The sequence below is a fragment of the Suricata suricatta genome, chromosome 11 (assembly GCF_006229205.1).
Source record: "Suricata suricatta isolate VVHF042 chromosome 11, meerkat_22Aug2017_6uvM2_HiC, whole genome shotgun sequence".
NCBI classification, from domain to species: Eukaryota; Metazoa; Chordata; class Mammalia; order Carnivora; family Herpestidae; genus Suricata; species Suricata suricatta.
In genome coordinates this window covers 64,276,473-64,300,634 of record NC_043710.1, presented here as the reverse complement: position 1 = coordinate 64,300,634, position 24,162 = coordinate 64,276,473, and the positions used below count along the sequence as shown (strand labels likewise).

The 24,162-nt window shown below is 38.9% G+C and overlaps 1 protein-coding gene and 1 long non-coding RNA gene across 9 annotated transcripts in view; one reads left to right on the top strand and one right to left on the bottom strand.

The window, feature by feature from the left end:
- The window catches only part of DLG2 (discs large MAGUK scaffold protein 2), a 1,964,578-nt gene that overhangs the window by 1,584,529 nt on the left and 355,887 nt on the right, over positions 1–24,162 (top strand). For all 8 annotated transcript variants that reach the window (XM_029956387.1, XM_029956381.1, XM_029956385.1 and 5 more), the window contains one exon: positions 919–987. In XM_029956387.1, coding sequence (XP_029812247.1) covers positions 919–987 — 69 coding nt within the window. The remainder of the gene's footprint in view (positions 1–918; positions 988–24,162) is intronic.
- Positions 837–18,273, bottom strand: LOC115306145. The gene is made up of 4 exons (XR_003915211.1): positions 18,231–18,273; positions 9,150–9,271; positions 2,321–2,443; positions 837–979 (listed from the first exon to the last, which is right to left on the bottom strand). It is a non-coding gene; the product is annotated as an uncharacterized LOC115306145 (long non-coding RNA).

Sequence of the window (24,162 nt, the reverse complement as noted above, 5' to 3'; positions counted from 1 at the left end):
AGTATTCTGAGATCAAAAGCATATTCTTACAGATTTGATAAATCATCACCATTTGGGAGATGAGACAACATAATGGTAAAGAATAATGGCTTTAGAATCAATGTAGATGCCGTCTCAAGCACAGGTGTTTACCACATGACTTTGGAGGTTTAGAAGTTTCTAAATCTCTCTTTACATTAGTTTCTTCATCTGTTAATGGGGATAGTGCATACCTCGGAGGATTGAGAGAAGTAAAATATATAAACATACAAACTTAGAATAATGACTTAGGCAACATAAGTGCCTGATGAACAATTAGCATTATAATTCTTATTGCAACTGCATATCTATGAGATAAGTCTTATTACCATGTTACCAAAACACGGTACAGACTTACATTAAATTCTAAGGTTGGTATGCAACCATAAGTCTCATTTTTCAAGTTTTTGTGTTCATCCAGCAACTGAATTGTTATTAATTTTACAAGCATTACAAGTGTGAACTAAAATGAAAACTTATACTAATTAAATACATCTTCGATGTTCAAATCATGGTTTTAAACTGTTATAAAAAATGCTCTGCATCAAAAAAGTAATACACTACATTAAAATGAAGTTTATATTTGTATGCTCTTTATTGTCTCATTCCAAGGGGAAAAAATTACCTCTTCCAAATATTTTGTTTCCTTTCATGTCTGTCATTGGAAGGTTACTTCAAATGAATAATACATGTTGAAATCAAGTTGTAAGGAAATATTAACCCCTTATCTGGTAGAGTACAAAATTTTGTGGATGATTCTACTTACCTCCAAAGAATAGCCATTCAATCTCTACTGTATTTCTTTCAAGATGGGTCATTTACTAGACAATAAGACTGATGAGAATGTGCAAAGACATTTTGAATAAATGATCTGTGTTTGTTTTTCTTCCTTTGTTGCAGTCATTCTCAGCACAGCACGGCAACCCGCCAGCCTTCCGTGACTCTGCAACGGGCCATCTCCCTAGAAGGGTAAGATGATAATATGGAGGCTTCTCTTAAACTAAACTCTGCAGCCTCATCACTTGAGCGTTATGAAATTTTCTTTCTTCCTTCCTTGCTTCTTTCCATTAGCAAAAATCTGTAACGCTTATGTTATATACCAAGTACTATGCTAGGTACTATGTCTGACAAGTCAAAAAAGATCTCTTCTTTGCCTTCAGAGCTCTCATTGTCTATTGGGAGTGGCAGAAATACAGACACATGTATGTATCCAGTGTAAACATCACGAAGAGATGCATGTAAGAGATTAAGAGAGGATCCAGGATGGACACGTGGCAGGTCAGGATGGTTTCAGAGAAGACATAACTCTTAAGCTGAAATCTGAAGCATCTGTGGATATTTGCCTGGATATCAGGAAGTGTACTCTGAGCAAAAGAAAGGGCATGTGCAAAAACATGAATACATGACAAGCATGAGGTGTCATAAGGCTATTAAGTGATTGAGTGATGTGGCCTAGGGTGTGTGGGACAGTGGAGCAGGAGATAAGAATGGAGATGTTGGCTAGGCAGACTTACCAGTAGAGGCCTTAGTGTTTTATATTTCTGAATTCCCCAATCAGGCAAAAGCTGGAGGGACTGGGGGAAGGGGCTAATATTTCTCTCTACTTGCTTGTTAATTACAACTGGTTTAGTTGAGAACATTTAATTGGTTAATGTATAAAACTCACATTTTACTTTTACAATATCTGTTACCAACTTTGCTTCACACCTATTTCTCACTGACAGGCAGGCTTCCTTAATGGCATTTCAATTCAAATCTCTAACTTCATTATTTATTAGTCCTTTCTGTTTTAAAACTTTATGTTCTCTTCATACCTCTATCCCTCCTTCTAACACAATTAGGACTTGAGTTCCACCAAAATGTTGTGGCGTTGACAGAGGTGTGTCTTCTCTCTCTCACATCACCCTGTAGATTGTCATTTCTCTTAGATTTCTCCTCTGGTAGCATTGGGGCAAAAAAAGGAAACTGGAAATGGCATTTCCTTTTCAATCCACTGTGGCCAGTCCCTTTTTTCTTGGTTTTCTCTGGTGATATAGCCTGGATGGATGGATAACCAACCATGTAGGGATGCTTGGGAGACTCCCTTAGCTCCCCCAGCCACGTGGTCCATTGGGTGACTCAGCTTTCTCTCCCACAGAAGTCCTAGCGATGGCACCCTGTGCCTTCCCCTGCACTCACCACTGCCGGAGCCCTAGCAGTCCCACCCAGAGTCCCCGTTTCCTATCTGTCCTCAGCAACTTCAAACATGAGGCTTGCGGGCATGAGTGGCAGCCATCTTTCCTCTTCCCCAGGTGGAGCTTACCAGGGACAGTCCTTGCCTCTTCTCTCCCTGGCTGACCTTCTTGTCTTTTCTGTCAAGGGGTCTTTTCCAAGCTGGGTAGCAACAGGGCAGGATAGCAAATTCCATGGCTAAGTGGATATCCACCTGGGAAAGAGATGTTCATCTTTACTTCCTGGAAGAGTATAAATTCTATAAATATTTTTCAGAGTGTTCTTTCTTACCCTCAGCTAAGGAAACTTAGCTGAATTTAACTCTGGAGAATTAAGTTTCTTCTCAACAGGGTAGTGTGTTCATTGTAACATTTGTTCTAGTCCATAAAAGGGGGGGAGAGGCAAAGTAAATAATCAATGCTTGATTGCATTTGGTTCTGTAGTAATACTGAAAATAGTCTAGATTCTGGATCATAGCCAGAATCACTGAGTTCAAATCTGGGCTCAGGAACTTAGGAGCTGTGTGATAGCAAATGACTTGGTTTTTGTTATTGTTGTTTGTTTGATTTTTATGCTCAATTTCCTCATCTGTAAAATGTTTTTCCTTACAGTTTTTCTCAAGAACCAAAATTATATTTATTATTTTTATAATAGTACTAGCATTATATGTTTATTTGCTATAGTATAGTATAATGTTCATTCCTGTTATTGTTTTTCATAACATATGCTTAATTTATCAGGTGAGAGAGTTTCACATTTATATTAAATAGTCATTAAAACAGTCAGGAATTGGTATCATCACTACTTTATAGGGACTTATTTCTATATACACAGGCAATACTCATTTGTGGAAGCAATCCAAATCATTGAGTTTGCTTCATTGCTCAGTTAATATTTATATAAAAAAGTATTTTAATTGCCAAGATTATACTTAAATGCTTGTTAAACACATTAAAGAATCGTATAAGCCTTTTCTACATATTGGCTTATCCTCAGCTCCAAAAGAAAGAATGTAGGACCTGCATAAGAAATGCTCTTACATTTCTGTTGTACATGTCTGAGAAAGTTTAAGACAGAGAGTGTATAAACACATGGGAGGAAATAGTCTCCCCAGCCTGTGAACATTCTCCAGTTGGATTTGAGAGTGTTCATCAGTTAGCACTTGTGACTGAACCCTCCATACCACCTCTATCAATTTCCTCTTTCTAGAAAGTGCCATAGTTTAGAAAAACGATTCCACAAAACTTGCTGATCACATTCTCCAAAGAACTGTGATCAGTTTTGAACTCTGCATGTTAAATTGGAGATGGGGAGCTAGGATGGAAAGATCGTCCAGAGTTAACAAAGGGATGAGACAGCATTTTACCAAGGACACACTGACAGGGTCAGGACTCCATGATTTGAAGAAGGGAGCTCATCATTACTGAGATTACATTCAAAATGTGCAACTTGTTGGAAATAAAAATACGTATTCATGGATAGTCCTTCAAGGGAGGAGAAAAGAAACTATCGAGTGCTTATTAAGTACCTGGTATGTTCTCATTCATTCTCTCCCCCCCCCCCATTCCTTCCATCTGTCTTCTCTAATTTTACTTCCAAAATAGTCTTATGAAATAGGCATCCTTTTTTCTATATCTTGATTCTCAAGAGGTTAAGTAATTTTCCCAAGGACACCTGCATAGAAAGTAGCACAGTTTGGATTTGAAATCAAATTGGACTCTGCCGTACAACAGTGCAGCATGAAAAGTCTTTATTGAAGTGGAGAGCTTTGGTCACACCATTCATAAAGCACTAAGTGAAACATAGTGAAGAACTTCCTAGGACTTTCATTTAAAAAATGATAAAGAACTAGAACTGCCTCTAAACCTGGAAATCATTAAACAGAGCTAATAACCCACCATTTGGGGTGGATCTGGAGGCCCATGTACATGCTACATGGCAGAGGTGCTCTTCGTGGTACAGATGAGGGTGGGGAGCTAAGCTTCCCACTGGTCTGAACTTCACCTTCCTGTTCCTTATGAAGACTTCCCTTGGCAGGGTGCAACATGGCTGCCATGCCACATATTGGTCATTAACACAGAGAAGATTTCCTTCAGCTGTTCTGAATAATGGCATTTTCATCCTAAGCTATTTCCAAATCTTTTCTTTCTTCTTACTCATGAAAGCATATTAGCAGTTTGCCAATAAATATTATTTTAGCCTTTTGCACTGTTTTCCACTTGAGTGGAATGACCTCTGTGATAACCACAGCCACTAATGCTAATCCTCTGCTAAGACCAAAACAGTGAAGGCCTTGCCCCAACATCATCAATGCAAGGGTGAGTCCTTTTCTAAAAAACACAACTTGTAGTCTCAGCTATGCTCCATTGTTTTAGCCAGCATAAAGCATTTTGCCTCACATCTAGGGAATTATGCACTATGAAAAATACTGTTTTCCCTGAAATCATGGATGAAAATGAACTCTAGAATAAAAAAAATTGGTTTTGAATCCTGGCCATCTGTTGTTGTCAATCTCAAAACAGCACCTTTCCCCCCTCTAAGCATGAGCTTTCTCCACAACCAAGAGGAGAATAGCACAGGACTCTTCAACTTTCCACAGAAGTAGCAGGTACATATTAGACCCGTAGTGAGTACTAGTTGAACATATACTTAGTCCAAGTGTTCTGAGAAAACAAACTTATTTTTATAGCCTCGATTAGCCTAAAGACCCACATTGAACACTTGCTATTAAACATATATGTATGTATATACTGTATATGTGTATGTATATATACATATTTATGTAAAACATTTCTGGATATAAAATATTTGAGGCAAAAATAATTTTATACCATAGGAATATTTAGAAGGGATACCTCAGTAATTCTCCACACAGCCTAGAATACTAAAATTCATGCCGTAAGTGCCCAGCGGCCAACAAATAGAGAAATAATGTGGCATACAATCATTGTCACCGAGCCCATGGTGGGAAAGTCGTTTTTTACTTTGTGTAGGCCAATGGGTCTTTAGCAGGATTCTCATTAAGGTGTTATACTGCTGAGTGCAGGCAATCAACTGAAATTGGAAATTTCCTTCTTTCAAAACTCTCCATCCTAATGCTTTTGTGAAAAGCAACTACTTGGGATTTTTTAAAAAAATGATTGTACCTTAAAAGTCTGTATGTTTATATATTTTTCACCAAAGTTGCTATTTACTTGACATAAAATAAATGGGAATATTTCAGATTTCCACTTAATTTGATCCATGAAGACAACAAAACTGTCTAATTGAGCCTCTACCTAGAGTTACTGCTGTTTTTTAAATCGATATCTGAATCATCTTTAACTACGCCAGACCCGAGGAGGCAGAATAACATCCCCGTTAACAGTGTGAGCTCCTTGCTTCAGGTTCAAGTTGACAGATACAGCCCACACTTGAATCTCTTCTTCCTCCTGAGACCCCATTAAGAGGACACTAAAAGAATAAGAAGAGACAGTCCCATAATGGTAAAGGAAGTGGGAGAGGCATCAAAGGCCAAAAGATTCCCTCACACTTCTGAGTGACAGCAGATGGTGAAGTATAGATGGATGAAATAGAGCAAAGCAGCTCCAGACTTAGCTCACCCAGGGAGGCAGGGCCATTGTGTCCTATGTAAATGCTGTCTTCTAGAGCTGTTTCCAGGGATGCCACCCACAAAAAGGCCCACCACAGTGCAGCAGCATTGGATGCCTGCAGCTCAGGAGGTGGCAGAACTGCCTGGCAGAGCCAAGGAAACTCAGACTTCAGAACAGTGACAGCAGATGGACTGAAAGCAGAGTCTGAGAATAGGACTGAGGATACCCCCACTCAGCACACGCACCCCTGATACACTACAGCTACAACGCAGTGACTTATCACCTGTCAGAAATGAAGGCTCTTCTCTAAGGAAATAGAACTTCTTCTGAGGAACCTAGCTAAGCTAGTTTGCATGTTACCTACACACAGACGAGCCCTGCATGATGTGCCAGTTAAGGATGGCTTTCAGGTTTGCCTGCCTAACCTGAAGCCTTCTCAGTGGAAAAGCCGTGCCCTTATCTGCAGCATCCCCTACAGCCTTTCTACTACTTGATTCTTAAATAAGAACAGCTAGCCATGAGTTACCAAAGAGTTTAACAAAACCCATAAAATAACAAAACAAAAAAACAAGATTAAAATACATATACACAGAAAAACTATCCTCAAAGAAACAAGTAATTCTGGGAACAAAATAGAATTTAAATAAATACTCTCCATATAAGCATATTGTTAACAATGTGGAGGTAACCACTGGAATTAAAAGTGAAATGGCTAAAAGGGATTGCCTCTGAGAAACCAGGTAGGATTCTCAGGAAAGAGGACACAAATTAAATTCTGAGGACGGAATTTGGAACAAGGTAGAAAGTAAAAAGGGGCAATCATGTGCAAAAACCTAAAGTACTTGCCTAACACTGCCAAAACTAAGAAGTATCTACAGCTATCACATAGTTTTCTCTCATCCACCGGAGGGCATACACTTTGTTTTATCTTTAGAAGATCATTTCAGCAACATCATAGAGGTAGTTTTCCACTAACTGGCATTTTCACCTCAGTGAAATAGCTGTCCTGTGAGGTGTTGACCATCCTTTACCAGTAGCACTCAACAAGAAACCAAATGGCCCTCTTCATGAATATTATAGAAGGAATTGTTTACAGAGTGGATGATTTGTCTAATAGACCCTCACTAGAAATCTCTCCCAAATAGAGAAGTCTGTGAGTATCCCTTTAAAGGATAACCAAGAAGCAGTCTCGTCTGTACACAAATACATCTAGGAGGGAAACCCATGCTCTCGGGTTAACTGTTCTGTGTTGATAGCATCATCATTCTTTCTTAGAGGGACAGGCCTGTCTTGATAAGAATAGCCATGAACCTGGGGCACCTGGATGGCTCCGTTGGTTAAGCATCCCACTTCAGCTCAGGTCATGATCTCACAGTTCGTGAGTTCGAGCCCCATGTGCTGACAGCTTGGGGCCTGGAGCCTGCTGCAGATTCTGTGTCTCCCTCCCCTTCTACCCCTCCCCAGCTTGCATGCTCTCTTTCTTTCTCTCTTTCAAAAATAAGCAAACATTAAAATTTTTTAAAATTTTTTTAAAAAGAAAAGAATAACCCTGAACCTCTGTTTGACACAAAAGACTCCCTCCACACTCTAAGACCACTCTGTGTTCTTGAGACCATGGCACCTTGACACCCCTGCAGCCAGGGAGCCTCCATTGGGCCTGAACGCATGTGCTTTCCAAGGAACACCCTGGGAACAGAACATTGGCTGGAATCACTGGGTCTCTTGTTCTGTAGCCAATTCCTTTTTCCTTGATAGGAGCTTCTTTACAGCTAACATGCTTCAGATTTTTCAGGATGATGCTGACTTAAAATAGTCTTGGTCTAAGGGCCCAGATATTTGGTTCCAAAACACATGGTCACTGTAGAAAGTATAAGCAATATTGACCTGAAAACCAGGAGATCAGGGTTCTAGGTTCATTTCTGCCCCCACTTTCTGTGTGATTTTGAGCAGATCTTAGATACCTTCCAACTCTAACTTTATATGACTTTTGAAGATAGAAAAGTTTGGCTTCCAAACTTCTAGGAATATTTCCAAGCATGAGGCCTGAAGGACCATGGGGCTTCAGATAGCTGGCCCTAAGGGGTAGCGGCTTGAGTCTTCTCTGCCCACACACTCAGATCCAGGCATCCTTCAGGATTCAATATAATTATGAATCGTCACTTTCTTCCTTACCCAAAAGTCTGTCCAATAAATTTTCTCACCCTGACCCTCAAAAGCAATGTTAGGCAGTGTTTCCTGGAGTAACTGAGGGGAGCCTGGTATGCCAAGAAGTACACTGAACTATTTTCAGACTTGAAAGAGAAGCTTTATTCAGGTTATTGGTTGCTGGGATCCCTGGTCAAAAATATGAACCTTTGTTAACTGCAGAAATGAAATTGATCTAACCAAAACAGGGGGACAAGTTGGGTTAAGTGGAGAGAATTATTGTGTATCTTTGGAATGTATTAAGAGAATATGTATTTATTGCCGTCCTTATTTTACTCTCTTGCTAGCTAAAGAGTTTATTTAGAGAGACTATAGGAAAATTAAAAATACAGCAACTAGGGGCACCTGGGTGGCTCGGTCAGTTAAGCGTCTGACTCTTGGTTTTGGCTCAGATCCTGATCTCAAGGTTTTGTGAATTTGAGCCCCATTTGGGCTCCATGCTGGTGGTGAGGAGCCTGCTTAGGGTTCCTCTCTCTGCCTCTGTCTCTGTCTTGCTGTCTCTCCCTTCCCTCCCCACTTGTATGGTCTCTGTGTCTCTCAAAATAAGTAAACTTAAAAAAAATTTTAATACAGCAACTAGGTGATATTTAGAAGTGCTTGGAAGAAATAAAAATTGCTCCCATCTCCTCCAGAAGTATTTTTTCTTGTGATTTATAGTGCAGGAAGGATGGATCAGTCTCTTGGGTGAGAGTCCGAGCCTCACTCTTGTTGCTAGGTCACCTGCAGAGGGATCCTAGCAGCATGGTAGAAAGAAGGGTGGTTACAGACTCCTCCTTTCATCTAGAGATGGAAGAGGGACCTTCAGAGCTTAATCCTCAGAGGGCCTATTAGGAATCAAACAGAACAGCAGATAATTCCGGAGCGTATGCTTCCTGTAGCTCACACCATGTGTTTGCTTTTCATTCCTCCTCATGTCCGTGCAGTTCCCTCCTCTGCTCCCGCTGGAGCTGTCAACTGACTCTCCTTAGCCCCATTTCCACCAGCCTACTGCTTCTTTTTTCCATCTCCTTACTTGGTAAGACATCCTTTCCCAAGCCTTGTAATCTTTCTTCCTTACACGTGTAGGACTGAAAGTATAAAAGGTGTCATCATAACAAACTTCAGGGATTGCCAAAACTTTACCAGTGTTGACAAAATGCTGAAACTGCAGAGAACTAGGGTATGTATATGGGCTGCCAATCCATAGGATGCGGACTCTCTCCCAAGGCCTGGGTTTCTGACGCCATCTGCTGTTGAAATAACAACTGTGGAAAAAAACAAAAACAGAAAAGTGTCCACTTTCATGAATACAACAGGTAAAAGTTTTCAAATTTGGAATGTCAAGTAAAGTATCAACATAGATTTTGGGAAGTGACCTTGAGGATCTAGATTTATATATTTTTTTCAGCTAAAGACTTATAAACATTAACCACCATTATCATTATTATTCCATCAGAGAAAGGCTTCCTTAAAGCAATGAAATTAAAAAGATATAAAAAGTGTACAGCACTCCCAACATAAAAGCAGGCCAGTCTTGGACTTTGCACTGTGTCTCCGGAGGATATTTTCTGTACTCAAATGCTAAATATATAACATTAAATATTACCCATTTAATAGTAGGTGGTATGCTACAAGTGACTTATGTGGATCTCATCTAATTCTGATAACAATTATTGTTTATGGGCACATTATCCTACTTTATGGTTGGGGACAATGAGGCTTAGAGAAGTTAACGGTGCCACCCAAGGTCACAGAGCTAGTAAGTGGCAGAATTAAGATTTAAACCCACATTTTTAAATCACCACCTTTCCCTGATAGGTGTATTTATAGATGTTTTATTATTATAAGTTGGCCAATTTGGAGGCCTAAGTAAGATGTTGAAATACAGTGTGGAACTCAATATGCTATCTGGGTTGGCAGGTTTTTGTCATGATAGGCATTGTCAATTCATATAAGAACATAAACAAAAAAAGCAAAAGCACCTAATGGTGACTTTACTTATCTTGAAATGCGCTAAATTAGAAGTGGAAGGTTAATATTTCCATACTGTTGGCATCTGTTTAACCTAGCAGAACTAGGAAGAAATCCAGAAAAATAGGTCAGGAGTCTGGTTATCAAGGACTGTTGGGCTATCCTGTTTGGTGGCCTTGCACATGGAAGATGTTCGTAGCCAGGCAGCTGGAATTTATTTTAGAGGGACGCCACAAAATCCACTAGGGAATTTGGTTTGGGTGTCTGTTTTTTAATAAATCTTGTTTTCTGTGCACAGTTCAATGTCAATGTGATTACTTATCCCTGCATGTCTTCCTTGGAAACCTTTTTTAGTTTTTAATAAAGTGTTTTAATAAAGGGCTCAAAGTAAGTGGTAAATAAGCTTCCTCCTTATTATCATATAATTAAACATACTCAAAACAGAGTGCTAAGAATATTCAAGTAGAAAATTGCCCCTCTTCATCAATACTCTTAATTAGTAATGCTAATAATAATATGATCACCCATGATGTTGATTGAAATGGCATTGAAGAGCTAGTTAACATATGGTATGACAGGGTGTCTGGGTGTCTCAGTCAGTTAAGCATGGTTTGTGAGTTCAAGCCCCACTCTGGGCTCTGTGCTAACAGCATGAAGCCTGCTTTGGATCCTCCCCTCCCCTCCCCTGCCCTTCCCTCCTCTCTCCTCTCAAAAATATATACATTTAACAAAATGAACCAAGGAGGAATTTTTTAAAAAGCACCCAGTCATAGGTTTGTCAGCCTAGTAAAAATGAATACGGGAAACCTTTTCTATAACATGATTTAGCTGCCCAAACTGGCAGAAAGACTTAACAGTCACAAATGTCCCTGTTGTAATCCTGGCACCAACTTATTAGCATACTAATATCCCGTTTTGAATACTGCCCTTTTTCTTCTCTCTCTCTAGTATTAAGGCTACTCTTACAGAGTTGCATGAGTTTGTGCCCAATCAATAAAATTAATTGGGAATATGATGATGAGCCCTGAAACACTACCTCTGCCCCTTGTCTGGTGGGAGAAGCAGATATTAATCAAATAATCACACAAACGAATGTAAATCTGTGACTATGCCAAGTACTATGAAAAAGTGGCCCATGATGCCCTGAGTGCCTGTAATAGGGCCAGGAGGTCGGGGATGTCACAGAAGCCTCTCACCTTAACAATGAGGAGGCCTTAACCAGGCAAAGAGGAAGTGCCATCAGTAACGGGGGCACAGGCGGTGATTACAAATCTGACTGTATTTCTGAGCTGAACGCTGTCTAGGGCAACATGAAGTCAGTACAACTTGCCTTTTAGAGATTTATAATCAGGAGGCTGACTCATGGTTGACTGTCTCCTCCAGAGAGGCTGTCAGATGGAGGCTTGCAGTTGCTTTATCAGAACTACATGGTCTGCATAGATGTGATTTTCTGAATCCCTTCTCTCATCAGTACTGCTGATGCCTTGGCTTTTGTTTGATGTGTTGGTCTGCTTATGTATCTGCCTGTGTGCCAGAACTCTGAGGCCCTTCCTTGCTCCTGCTGCTTCCTATGCTCCTCTTCTTCTGCCTCCTTTCCCTGGTGCCTCGTACTGTGTTTTCTCCTCTCCCTTCCCTCTTCTCCATAAACACCCTCCTCCTTTTTTTTTTTAGACTTGATTCTGCATCTATTTCTTTTTTTTTTTTTTATCTCTTTCTCCTTCTGCTATGCACCCTGAAGGTACTAGGCTCATGTTTGTCCTGGGAATTATAATTTACAGAGAAATCTCATGGAGATTATTGTTTGACCCCGATGACAATTTCATAAGACAGTGTGGGTATCATTTATCCTGTTTGCAGATCTGTCATGACGTAGGAGACTTCCTCAAGATTGTATATCTGAGAAAGGGAGGAGCTTTGACTGCAAACGGGATGCTTATTATCCAGCCCCACACTGTCATCACTGGACTATCCTACCTGAACACAAATGTCAAAGACATCCCAACCATATCTTTTAGTCTTATTGACAGAGGAGGTCCTTCTTTGCCCTGTATTTATTATTCACAAAAATGAGTCTAGACAGAAGTTGTGGTCAGAGAGGTTTTCTGGTTGCTCATTCATCACATGAGCAGTGACAGCCTCAGTCTCATCTGTTGAATATTTACTGGACATTGCATTTGACCTTGAATTGAATTCATTGTAAAGAATGATTTTCATTATATTTTTACCTTGCCTGGCTGTGATCTGGGAGATGGGATGGCTGCAGAAAACAGGGAATGAAAAAGATTGCTCTGAGTATCATTTATCAGCCTTCATTAGATTACTCATCTTGAGACATCCATCTTTCTATATCCAACTGAATCTGGTGTTTTTCTCTGCATATATTGCTAATCCCTCAGAGACCCTCAAATTCCATTAGGGGATTTGTTTACTTCCTCTTCCTGGCCAATTATAAAGAGTTTAAAGAAAGAGCACATCCATATCCAGTGCCACAGACCAGATGCCCCTCTATTACCAGAAAAGCAGCCAGTGGTCTTTATCCTTTATTTAATCTCTCTGCTGATTTCCAGTTCTGGAAATGTTTACTGTACTGACGTATGCTTTTAAGATGTCGGTCAGCAACCTTTATTGACTGATGGATCACAGTTGGTGAAGTCTCCTGCTGGTTACTTACGAAGTTACTGCTCAGGGATAGTTGTGCAGGAGAAAAGCACCACCCATCCATTCATTCCGATAGTCATTGATTTGACTGATGTACCTTTCATTCATTCTTTCATTCAACTAAGTATTCACTGAATGCCCAGTATGTGCCAGACACTGTAGTGAGATATTTAATATAATCAAAAAGAAGAAAGTTTCATTTCCTGCTTTTTGCCTAGTAGGACACTGTCTAGTGGGGTGACACAATGTTGAAAATTACAATAATTTGCTGAGCTTGTATCTTTGTGGTTTTGGGACAAAAGAACAAGCAGATGATGTGGGGAAAACTGGTAGCCATGTTAGAATGTGGTTTGATTGTTTTTACCAAGGGACTACCAAACCCAAAGTTGAAAAGGTACTTTCTTTAGACTGAGGAAGTTCCATGCTCATGTGGGCTGGTAGTAGGAGTCAGGAATTTTCATTTTAAGCCCAGATCTATAAAAGCTACATGGAATGGTAGAAGGGAGCCATGCCTGTCATAGCCTTTTCATTCTGCAAATGGAAAACTCTCCTGTGATCAAGCATCAATTATGCACATTGATGGGAAATCATATTTCAGTGTTGATGTTGCATGATATTTAAATGTTTACATAAACCTATATTTAGATGTTTAGACAAACATCTCTCGCCTTACAGTGCTTTTATGCACCGCTGAAGTGCTTGCTTGTCCTCAGTTTCCTCTCCTTGCTAAAGCAGCCTGGTGTAATTTAAAGAACATGGTGTTTTGATTTATCTCTACTTTTATTTAAATACTGGTCCTTACTAGCTCTATCACCTTGACCTGTTACTGAACCTCTATGAGGCTGCTTCTTTACTCTGTAAAGATTAATAACTACTTCATAAAATTGTTTCAAGAATTTATTCTTTAAAATATGTAAACGTCTTAGCATAGTTCGTAACAAGCACTAGGAAGTGAGTAAGAGTTCCCTCTCTTTTCTCTCCCCATATCCCATCTGCCCCTTCTCTTTCTGATATGCTAGAACCTCTTTCCCCTTTCTCCGTACCAGGAATCAGTTGAGAACATTTCCATTCATTGTTCATTTAACAAAAATTCCCTTGAACTTCTCTTGTGCCCCCAGGGAGATACAGTCAGTAGTATGGAAAACAGCCCAGCACATAGTAGAAAAACAAATGAAGAGAAGAGAGTAGGCTCTATTTAGAAACAGACACCCTAAGTCCAAACCTGCATGATGGGGCGGGCAGTGTTAACTGAAATAAGCAATAACGGAGAAAAAAAGATCTGGAGAAGCAACGCATTCAATCTTAGTTAAACAGAAGTCAAGAGTGGAGGAGACTGTGGCCTGGGCTAGAGATGTGGGTTAGTGAATCATTAATAAGAAGGATAAGACCACCCATTTATTAATTTGTTCAATAAAGATAAAGACCCTAATATGTGCCAGGCATTATTCTAGGTGTTAGAGGCACAAGGTGGGGAAGCCCTATATTCCAGTGGGAGATAGGCAAGAAGCAAACATAAAAACGTCATTGTAGGATAAGCATTGTCAGGAAGACAACAGAAGGCTAGAAGGCTAAAAATAGAAGATAAGAGTGAAGGGAGTGGCCAGATAGTACCACTCAAACTGAGACCTGAGGGAAGAAAAGTTTCTCTGCAGCAAAGAGCTAGAAGGAAAGAGTGAGAGAACGCACTCTTTAGAAATTTTTTAGAAATACCATCTGTAAATAGTGGGCAGGTAAGAGGAGCCCTTTAAGGAGACTGTGGAGTAATGGAGAGGTAAGAGAAAAATAAAGCAAAAGCAGACACTGAGTTCCCTTTTACTAGAGAATGAGATTCTAGAACTGTACTGTCCCCTACAGGATCCACTAAACACATGTGGCTATTTAAATATAAATTTCTTAGAATTAAAGTGAAAATTAAGTTACTCTGTCATACCAGCCACATTTCAAGTAGGTAAAATACATGTGGCTGGAGGCCACCACATTGGACAAAGCAAACAAGGAATTTTCCTTATCAAAAATTCCATCAGCAGTGCTGATCTAGAGTAAAAAGCTTACAGTGTCAAAAGCTGAAGAGCTTAAGTACCTAAAAGTACAGCCATTTCTGTCCTCTCATTTATCCTCAAAGTGACTTCTAAATGTATTTCGAGGGCACCTGGGTGGCTCAGTCAGTTAAACATCCAACTTGGGCTCATATCATGATCTCACAGTCTGTGAGTTAGAGTCCTGTGTTGGGCTCTGTGCTGACAGCTCAGAGCCTAGAGCTGCTTCCAATTCTGCATCTCCCTCTCGGCTCCTCTCCCACTCTCACTCTGTCTCTCTCTGGCTCTCAGAAATAAATGTTGTAAATAAATAAATATAAACGTATATCAAGCAATCAAATAGAATTGTGGTATTAGAAGTGGGAAACTCTTGTTTCTGTTATTCATTAAGCAAATACATGTAATGCTGGAATTGGAGGAGATCATAGCAATTCTGATTTACTGTCCTCATCATTCCCTCAGTCACAGAGTATGGAAACTGTTGTTCAGAGAAACGGTTTTTCAAGGACAACCAGGGTTAATGTTGAAATCAGGACTAGGAAACAAGTTTCTGTCTAAACTTATCTACAGTAATCTGGCTGTATCCAAATCCTGTATCCAGAGGTGAGAGAAGACATAAAACTTGAACCCAAAGAATTTTATTTTAATTAATCCAAATCATTTTTCTCATATCATACTAATTTAAGAGGGTTAGAGTACTTAGTAATTAATTGGAATTTCATAATACCATAGAGCTCTAGCTCGAAAGGTAATTTTTAAAATCCTTTATAAAATATGCTTTGCCATTAGGAAAAATATTCAGAGTCCCTCCCACCAAACCCCCTGCCACCTCCTGCCAATTCCATTATCAAATGAGTTTTGCTTATACCCTGGCTTTCATGTTTTCAGACAATATTCTGCCAGTCATGAGACTTGAGGACAAATGATGTAACTATTTTAAAAAGCACAGTACAGTAATTATAGTTTTTTTAAACAAGCTTGCTAAAATGATTCCTTTTATAACTAATTTTCTTTAAAAATTCAAAATGCAACAGGAAGCAGAAACAAATACCTGTCTTTATGGGTACTATATATAATTCAATGGGAAAGTTTTCAGCCAAAATATTATTAAATAAATCAAGAGGGATAATTTATTTTCTCTTGCTTTGGAGATGGGATGATACTTAGAAGGTATGATTACAAAAAGTGAGAGCGTATGTAAGACTAAATTTAATTGCTTCCTTGTCTTTCTGAGAAATTTACAAATTGAAAAGCAAATTGAAGTGAAACATGGTTATTAGATTATCATATGTGATATGTGAATAAATAAAAACTCTAAATATTTCAAAATCAAACTAAGCAAGATTAGACTGATACTAATCCATAGTTGATTTATGTTAATAGGAATCAAGTTATTTAATTTGTCTGTTTGATTCCTTTTACCAAGAATGCTACATGTGATCTCAGATTTGTAACTAATTCAAAAATTTTCTCTGGCGTGGAACACTTAAAGAGAGTTTTATGAAGGTTGGAAACTAGAAATAGGCCGTTCAACCCGAGCCCATGGTCATAGCTTCAACCAAACCTCCTTCATTTGCAGCAGGGATGTCTTGAGAGACCTTTAGAATGTTTGATTAAGCTCCTCACAGGCAAACTTGGGAGGTTGTTGACAGCACATGACATGAACATTCTTAGGCTTACAAACTAAAGTTCACTCCCTTTGATGCTGAGACATTCAATACTTTGATCTTATCCAAATGCAAAGTCTGAATTCCTTAGCTTGGCATTCAGATTCCTTCCCAGCCTGCCCAGTCTTCTCATTTTCTTTGACACAGACTCTGCTCTCCATGCAAGCTGTGATACTCCCTGTTCTCCAAACACATCTTTCATTTGCTCCCCTCTGGCCCTGGGCTCATGCCATCTACTGAAATACCATCTGCTTTCTTTTCCACCGCACTAATTTCTACCCATCCATCAAGGTTTAGCTCAGCTTCTATCTTCTCCATGACTTCATCTTTTTTTTTTTTTTAATGCAGAGATTTCTCATTATCCACAGCACTCATTTGGACTTAACATATGTGGCCTTGAATTTGCTGATTTATTATTTTTATGTGTGACTATTTGTTTTCTAAAGGTTGTAACCTGTCGAGAAAAAGGAAGTAGGTTCACATTTACTGAGCATTTGCTATGTGATCCTAGTACTTTATATCTTACTTCAGTTTATCCTCACAATGCCATAAAATAGATACTGTTCATAATTTACAGCTAAAAAAAGATAAGATCAAAAAATGCCAACAAGGTAATCTAGCTATTAATTGAGGACTGTTGTTCAAGCCTAGATCTATCTGGCCCCAATGCCCATAGTCTTTCCCAGTATCACAGCATGCCATACTATCCCCATCTAATAAAGTATTTTATTTCGATCTCACACAGTACCATCCATGATATATTTAGTATATACTTAATATCTTTGTGGTGACTATTTTGCTAAAGTCATCCACACCTCTATTTCATGAAGACTAGAGCATAGATCTTCTCCCTATAATGTGAGATTTCATATACATTATCTTCACATCATGTCCTCACAATAACAGTTCAACAAAACCTCTTTATCTTTGTGTATCTATATAATGTCCATTAATCTGTTTGAATGATTAATGGACCAAATTAATTATCTGAATGTGAAACATGTATTGTGTTACAGTCTTCTATGCAGCTATATCATTTAGATAAAAGACGGTCATAATTAACCTACAGTTTTAAAGTCTTTTGTGGTTGACCTCCAAGCCACACCTTTGCTATTCCCCCCTTCTTGCTTATCTTCCCATCCTGCTGAAAAGTCTCTTTGATCTCCTGTCACTCTTCTTTTTCTTAACATTGCTCAGATGAATATAGTTGGATTTGTGGAGAAACAAGAGAGGGCACAGGAATACTAGCTGGCTCTTTATGCATGATCTTGGAGAACAGTCCCTTATTGGATTATCATGCTTTTGGATCTGTGCCTTAGCTACATGCTCTGAAACTGTTTTTGTCATTGTATTTAGAGGTGATCAAGCTTATATGGCATTATTTCAAATTACTAATGTACAATAGGAAATACATCTGCTCAAGATACTAGAATGTGCTAATTAGCACATTTACTCCCATTAGGAAAAGCACTGTAGAAAACCATTTTTAATGAGCATGTTGCTTGGTGAGCCTGAACTCTGAGAGAGGGAAATCAGCCAGCCAAATGACCTTAATTACTTGTGTCATTATGCTACAATGGCCATATAAACCCACCTTGTGTGTTACCCCAACCAACCAGCATATTCATATGTACCAGTGAGTAGAGCTGGAGCTGGAGAATGCCTCTACGGCACAAGGCTGGAGATGCGTTGCCACATCTTTCCCCCTAGCACCCCGGAAGACTTTCACTCTATTCTCCTCCTAATTTATTCAGTTTTATGAATTGTATAACTTCTTCCACATTCAGACATATTTTGGTTAGTTTGCTAGGTTCTTCTTGCTTTGAACTAAAGTTAGATCAGGTCTGTGAATTCTTTCCTTATACGATAACTTATTCCACAGTCAGACTTACTTTGATTAGTTCCCCAGGCCCTTTCTTCTTGCTTTGAGCCAAGGTCAGGTCAGCTATGTATCCTTGACAACATTGAAGTGATAATGCTTTTGTGGTTATCCTTTTGTTTAAGGATAGCCTCCCAGGAGCCTGACTTTGTTCTGAGGTCTCTGCTCTAACCCTAGTCTTGGGTCCACACAGCCCTATTTTCCATGCTACCATCAACTTTGGGCACTGGAACACTGACTCCTTGGGAATCTGTACAAGCTCTTTAGTCTCTACTAGTCTCAGTATTTGCTTTCTTCTCTTGTGTTCACTCTCCATTTTTGGTCTCTGAGTATTTCTCTTACCTATTTGCCAACTTATCCAGTCATTTAAAAATATTTTATAAATGTTCTATTCATAATTTTTAGCTTTTTGTATGAGAGAATTTTCAGGACACCTAATCTACCATGTGGCTGGAAATAGAATCTCAATATACATGTTCTAAAATACTTCTCCTGTCTGCTAGATGCTGTTAGTTCATGGTCCTATCTGAACTTTACTACTTCTCCATGGAGCAAACAAGTTATGACCCTAGCAAGGACATGTCTGGGTTCCCACAGATCCCTAGATAGGCGGCACTAAATTCAATATAATTTTTCTCACTGCCTTGCTTATTGTTTATTTATTCATGGAATATATGTTGTGTGTGTCTTATAGGTTCAGCCTCTCCTGCTTGCCCAAATCACAAAAATAAATAAACCATAGTCTTTAGTCTCCAGAACCATACAGATTCACAGTATAGATAGACAGATAAACAAAATAATTTTAGAATAGTAAGGGTAACAGAAGTGGGATGATCAATGAAAGGACAACAATGTGGTTTCAAAAAAGGAGAAGTGGTCAGTGTATCTCTAGAGGAGAGGGTGGATAAGGTTGCAGAGAGAACAAGGTAGCACCTGCCTTCATATCTGAAGGCCAAGTAGAAATTCATTAGCTAAGAACAGCAAAAGAAGGCATTTTTTTAGCCAGAAGAACAGCTTGGGCAAAGACAAGACAGGGAACAAGCTGGTGTGATGAGCTCTGGCTGACAACTTTGTGTGGCTGGAACTTATATGGCGGGAACATTCACTGACAGTGGAGTTAGGGATCAAAGAAGTAGGCAGGCAAATGATGGGGGGCTTTGAATGTGATGCTTAGAAGTTTAGAGTTTACCCTGAGAGCATACAGATTCCTGGAAGGCTTTTGAGCAGGAGGGTAGCATGGTTAGATTTGTGTTTTAGAAGGAAGACTGGAAATAGTTTGATAGTTTACTTCCCACTACACCACACAGCCTCTCATCATAGACGTTTGGGAGTTAACTGAAGTGATCCATAAACATCAGAGGTTAGAGCTCAAGAAACATCCCACCAATGGCCACAAGAAAGCCACCCGGTTTAAGTAGTCACTTCCCTTTTTGAATCCTAAACTCCCTTAAAATATCTGGTTAAAGGAAGAAAAAATAGTCCATAGGACCCTGCTCCCCTCTCCTGAAAACATCCTAGCTGGTTTTTAGCAGCCTCTGAGACTCGACCTGAACAAAATTATGCTGCTGATGATCTGCCACAGCTGGAAGCAAATAAGGCTGGCGTCTCTCCAATTGTTCAGCATTCAGGGATTTTATAATTATAAAGGCTTTTTACATCACATTAAAAGAAAAATAAAACTGTATAAATGAATGTAGCATATTTTATGCAGGTGATGATAAAAGGATAAAATCTCTTTAGAAGATCGGTTGTTCTTTCTCTTGGCTGCTCTAACTTATTGCACATGTTTCAGGCCTCGCACATGTCCCTTTTTGGTCTTTTATAACTGTGTGTTTACATGTGGATCCTCCCACCCCAGGGTCCTTAATCTTTGTGTTCACAGTGCCTGACACAAATGACGTACTCTGTAGATATTTGTTTACTGAAAGGTTGGATGGATAACTAAATATTTATTTTTAAGTGGATAAACTGATATTATGAGTAGGCAGGTTTCATCTTCTATAGATTCCAGACCTAAAATCTAGTATGAAAACTGAAATTAGTGGATAGTGAGCATCTATTCTGTAGCATATTTTGGGTACAGATAAACAAATGACATGGCCCCTGCTCTCAAGTTGACCACTCCAGCTGGAGAAGTCGACAAGCAAACCAACCCAGCATGATAAGTGTTATGATAGATACACTGAGAGAATGCTGGGGAGGTTGAGGAGGGCATCGGAGATGGCTTCCAGCAGATCATGATCCCTAGGCTCAATCCTGAAGGAGGAATGAGAGTTAGAATCTTGTTTCACTGACCATATGTAATGATGTATAATAATGACTATTCCTGGATGTCTAGGCCATCTCAATTCTGGATGGTGAATGAGAGAGTGCATTAGAGTCCAAATCATTTCAGTGTGAAAGGTTTTACAATTCTTTATATATCAGTGGTGTGCTCTCATTTATTCACTCATCAGGTGTTTATTGGGCACTTGTCTAGGTTTATTGGGCTGCATAGAAATGTAAATCATGACAACATATCTTCACAAGATTATACATAATCTTACCAGAAGCCACAACGCCCTCAGACATGAAATAGTTCATAGAAACACTGGGCATTATATTCACAGACCCAGAGTCATTGGCGTAGGCAGTAAACATGCAGAAGGGAAAGCTGAAGCTCAAAACAAAGAAAGTGATCTTTGAATGCATCTAATATAAAAGGAAAAAAATTAGACAAAATGGAAACAAAATGAGATGAAAGGAAAAGATCATCCAGAATGAGAGAACTTGAAATGAGAGAACAGAGGTAGGCTGAATGTGGAATATAAATAAATATGGAATTATAGAGAGTTACCATGAGCCAGGTACCACACTGAGCCCCATAGAAGAGACAAACATGAGGCAGACATTGAATGTGCCCTGAACTGTGAACAGTGCAGAGTGTCATTGGCAGCCGTTGGCTGGAGCTGCAGCAGAAGCATGTGTGATTGGCCTGCACCATACTTCTAATTTTTTTTATCATTATCAACTTAAACTTCTACAAATTTTGCATCAAAATCTAGATTCTTCACTTATTTTTATAAATTAGAGAATTTGGGGGCACCTGGGTGGCTCAGTCAGCTAAGTCCCTGACTTCGGCTCAGGTCATGATCTCACGTTCATGGGTTCGAACCCTGCGTCAGGCTTTGTGCTGACAGCTCAGAGCCTGGTGTCTGTTTCATATTCTGTGTCTCCCTGTCTCTCTGCCCCTCCCCCTCTCATGCTCTGTCTCTGTCTCAAAAATAAATAAAATATCAAAAAATAATAATAAATAAATAAATAAATTAGAGAATTTGGCAGTACTACTCAGTGTTTCTGCTTGGAGCAATTGTCCAGAATTGAGCAGAAACGTCCCTTTCAATGGAATGTATTCCCCAATTGGCCAAAATCCCTGCTCAGCCTGCTGCACTCATTTGTGTTACCTGTCCTATCTCTGTGGACTTTAGATTTTGCCATTTCTGGTTAAAGTCTAGCAAAAAGGAAAGACATTTACATAAATAATTATAATATGGAGTAGACGGTAAAGCAGGGTCTAAAGCACTGTGGGAGTGCATTCATTCATTCGTTCATTCATTCTGTCATTCAGTAGCTGTTTCCTGAGTCCCTGCTACATCTTGCTCTTGCTGAAGTAGCCTAAGCACCTAGATCCCTGGGGTTCACAGTCTATTGAGGGAGAAGGATACATTAGCAATCACTACACAGTGTGATAAATACCATATTAGAGCTATAGTAGAGTTATGTGTACATAGTTTACATTAGAATTCACTCCTGATGTTGTCCATTCTATGAGTTTGGACATGTGTATAATGACCTACAGAGTAGTTTCACTACCTCACATTCCCTGCGTTCCACCTATTTATCCCCCTCTCCACACAACCCATGGCAATACTGATCTTTGTACCCTCACGTAGTTTTACCTTTTCCAGAATGTCAAGTAACAGGGAATCATGCAGGATGTAGCCTTTCCAGGCTGGCTTCTTTCACTTAGTAATATGCATTTAAGAATCCTCCATGTCTTTCCATGGCTTGCTAACTCATTTCTTTTCAGTGCTGAATAAAATCGCATGGTCTGGATGGACTACGATATCTATTCACCTACTAAAGTGTGTGATGTGTCAATGCAGGCTCATCAATTGTAGCAAATTTACTACTCTGATAGGGGATTTTGGTAGTGACAGAGTCCATTCATGTGTGGGGACAGGAGGTTTAAGAAAAATCTCTGTACCTTCCCCTCAGTTTTGCTGCAAACATAAAACTGCTCTTATAAAAATTGTCTTAAAAAAAAAAGGAGAGACTAGTTCTGGTGTATACTACCTGTATGAACATAAGCTGTGTGTCTAAAGCTCAACTAGCTGAGATAAGTTAACTTATGTAAGTATCAATATAATAGAGCTAGTAATTCTTCACAAGGTTTTCATTCTCTAACAAAAAATGTACATGAAAACACTTTAAAATCTATAGTTTAATGTAACAGGTTATTAGTATAGGAAGTTTCAGTTAGGGCTGCTTGGCTGGCTCAGTAGGAACAGCATGTGACTCTTGATCTTGGAATTGTGAGTTTGAACTTCACATTGGGTATAGACATTACTAAAAAAATAAATGAAAATTTTAAAAAGAAAAAAGTGTAAGTTAGAAAAAGTGAATCATGTGGAGTGTATTTAGGATATTTTATTTGCACGCAACTTACAGATTTATTTCTGTGTCATTTTCCCTCATTAAAATAAACATCAAAAAGGCATCATACTTACTGTGATATAAAAAAATCTTTTTTAAAAAATGGTAATTAAGTCCTACAAGTTGACAAAATTCCACGCAATTTGGTTTAAAAGACTTGTCTAGGTAAAATAAATAAAATCTAGTCCATCGAGAATTATATGTTTTATGTTCAGGAGTGACTAACAAAATCCCCCAAAGGCAATAGGGAGTTTATTTCATAAAGGTCTTTTAAAACTATATGTTCTCTGCAGAGAGTCACTTAGCATATTAAACATGTAAAGATAATCCTTACTTCCAAAGGAATCATGTTCTCTCCCATTTTATTATTAAAATACCAAGCTTTCTCCATAAAGCTTTCATTTTTTCATTTCTGATAAAATCATGAGTAAAAGAAACCTTTTACTTTCCTCTTAGCTTTGTATGAAGTACAAATATGATGCAATGTACAGCTTTTCTGTCTGAGAAACCTGAGGGGAAGTTGAGAAACTCTTACAAACTAGAGAATGAACCCATCTAGAGAGGGCCATGTCTACCCAACTGTTGCTGTGAGACAAGGTTAAGAGCCAGTGTTTATAGGATGCCTGTCTTTTTTTTCATATAAAGTCACAAATCTATATTTAATGCAAATTTCCCAATTTTAAACATGAGCAACAAATTCAAAATTTTGTAAACACTGGATCGCATTAAGCCTATAGCTTTCTGATTTGCAACCTCTGGAATATATCATACTCTAGACTCTGAGATTTTGAGTGAGAAAATCTGTGTATTAATTTTGCCTTTTTTACTTACTGAAATCAGTAAAAACCTGGATAAGCAGTCTCATTTCACTAATCTAAAAAGTTTTCTCTCTCCCTCTCTCTCTGCCCCTCCCCTACTTGATCTCCATCTCCCTCCTTCTCTCTCTCTCTCATAAATAAATAAATAAACATTTAAACATAAATAATAAAATGAAAACTTACACACTTGCCATCTATATTTCACTTTTAACATTTTACTGCCCTGGTTCTTTAAAATATCTATCCATCTATCCAAACATCTGTTCATCTTCCTTTTTGGATCAGTTTGAAAGGAGTTGCAGACATCTCTGTGCATCCTTCATTGGATTGTCTTGAGGAATAAATGGAATGATGCACATAAAGCATTGGGGACAATATCTAGCACATGGATAACCCCTTCCCTCCATCTGTGTTTAATATGTATAACTTGAA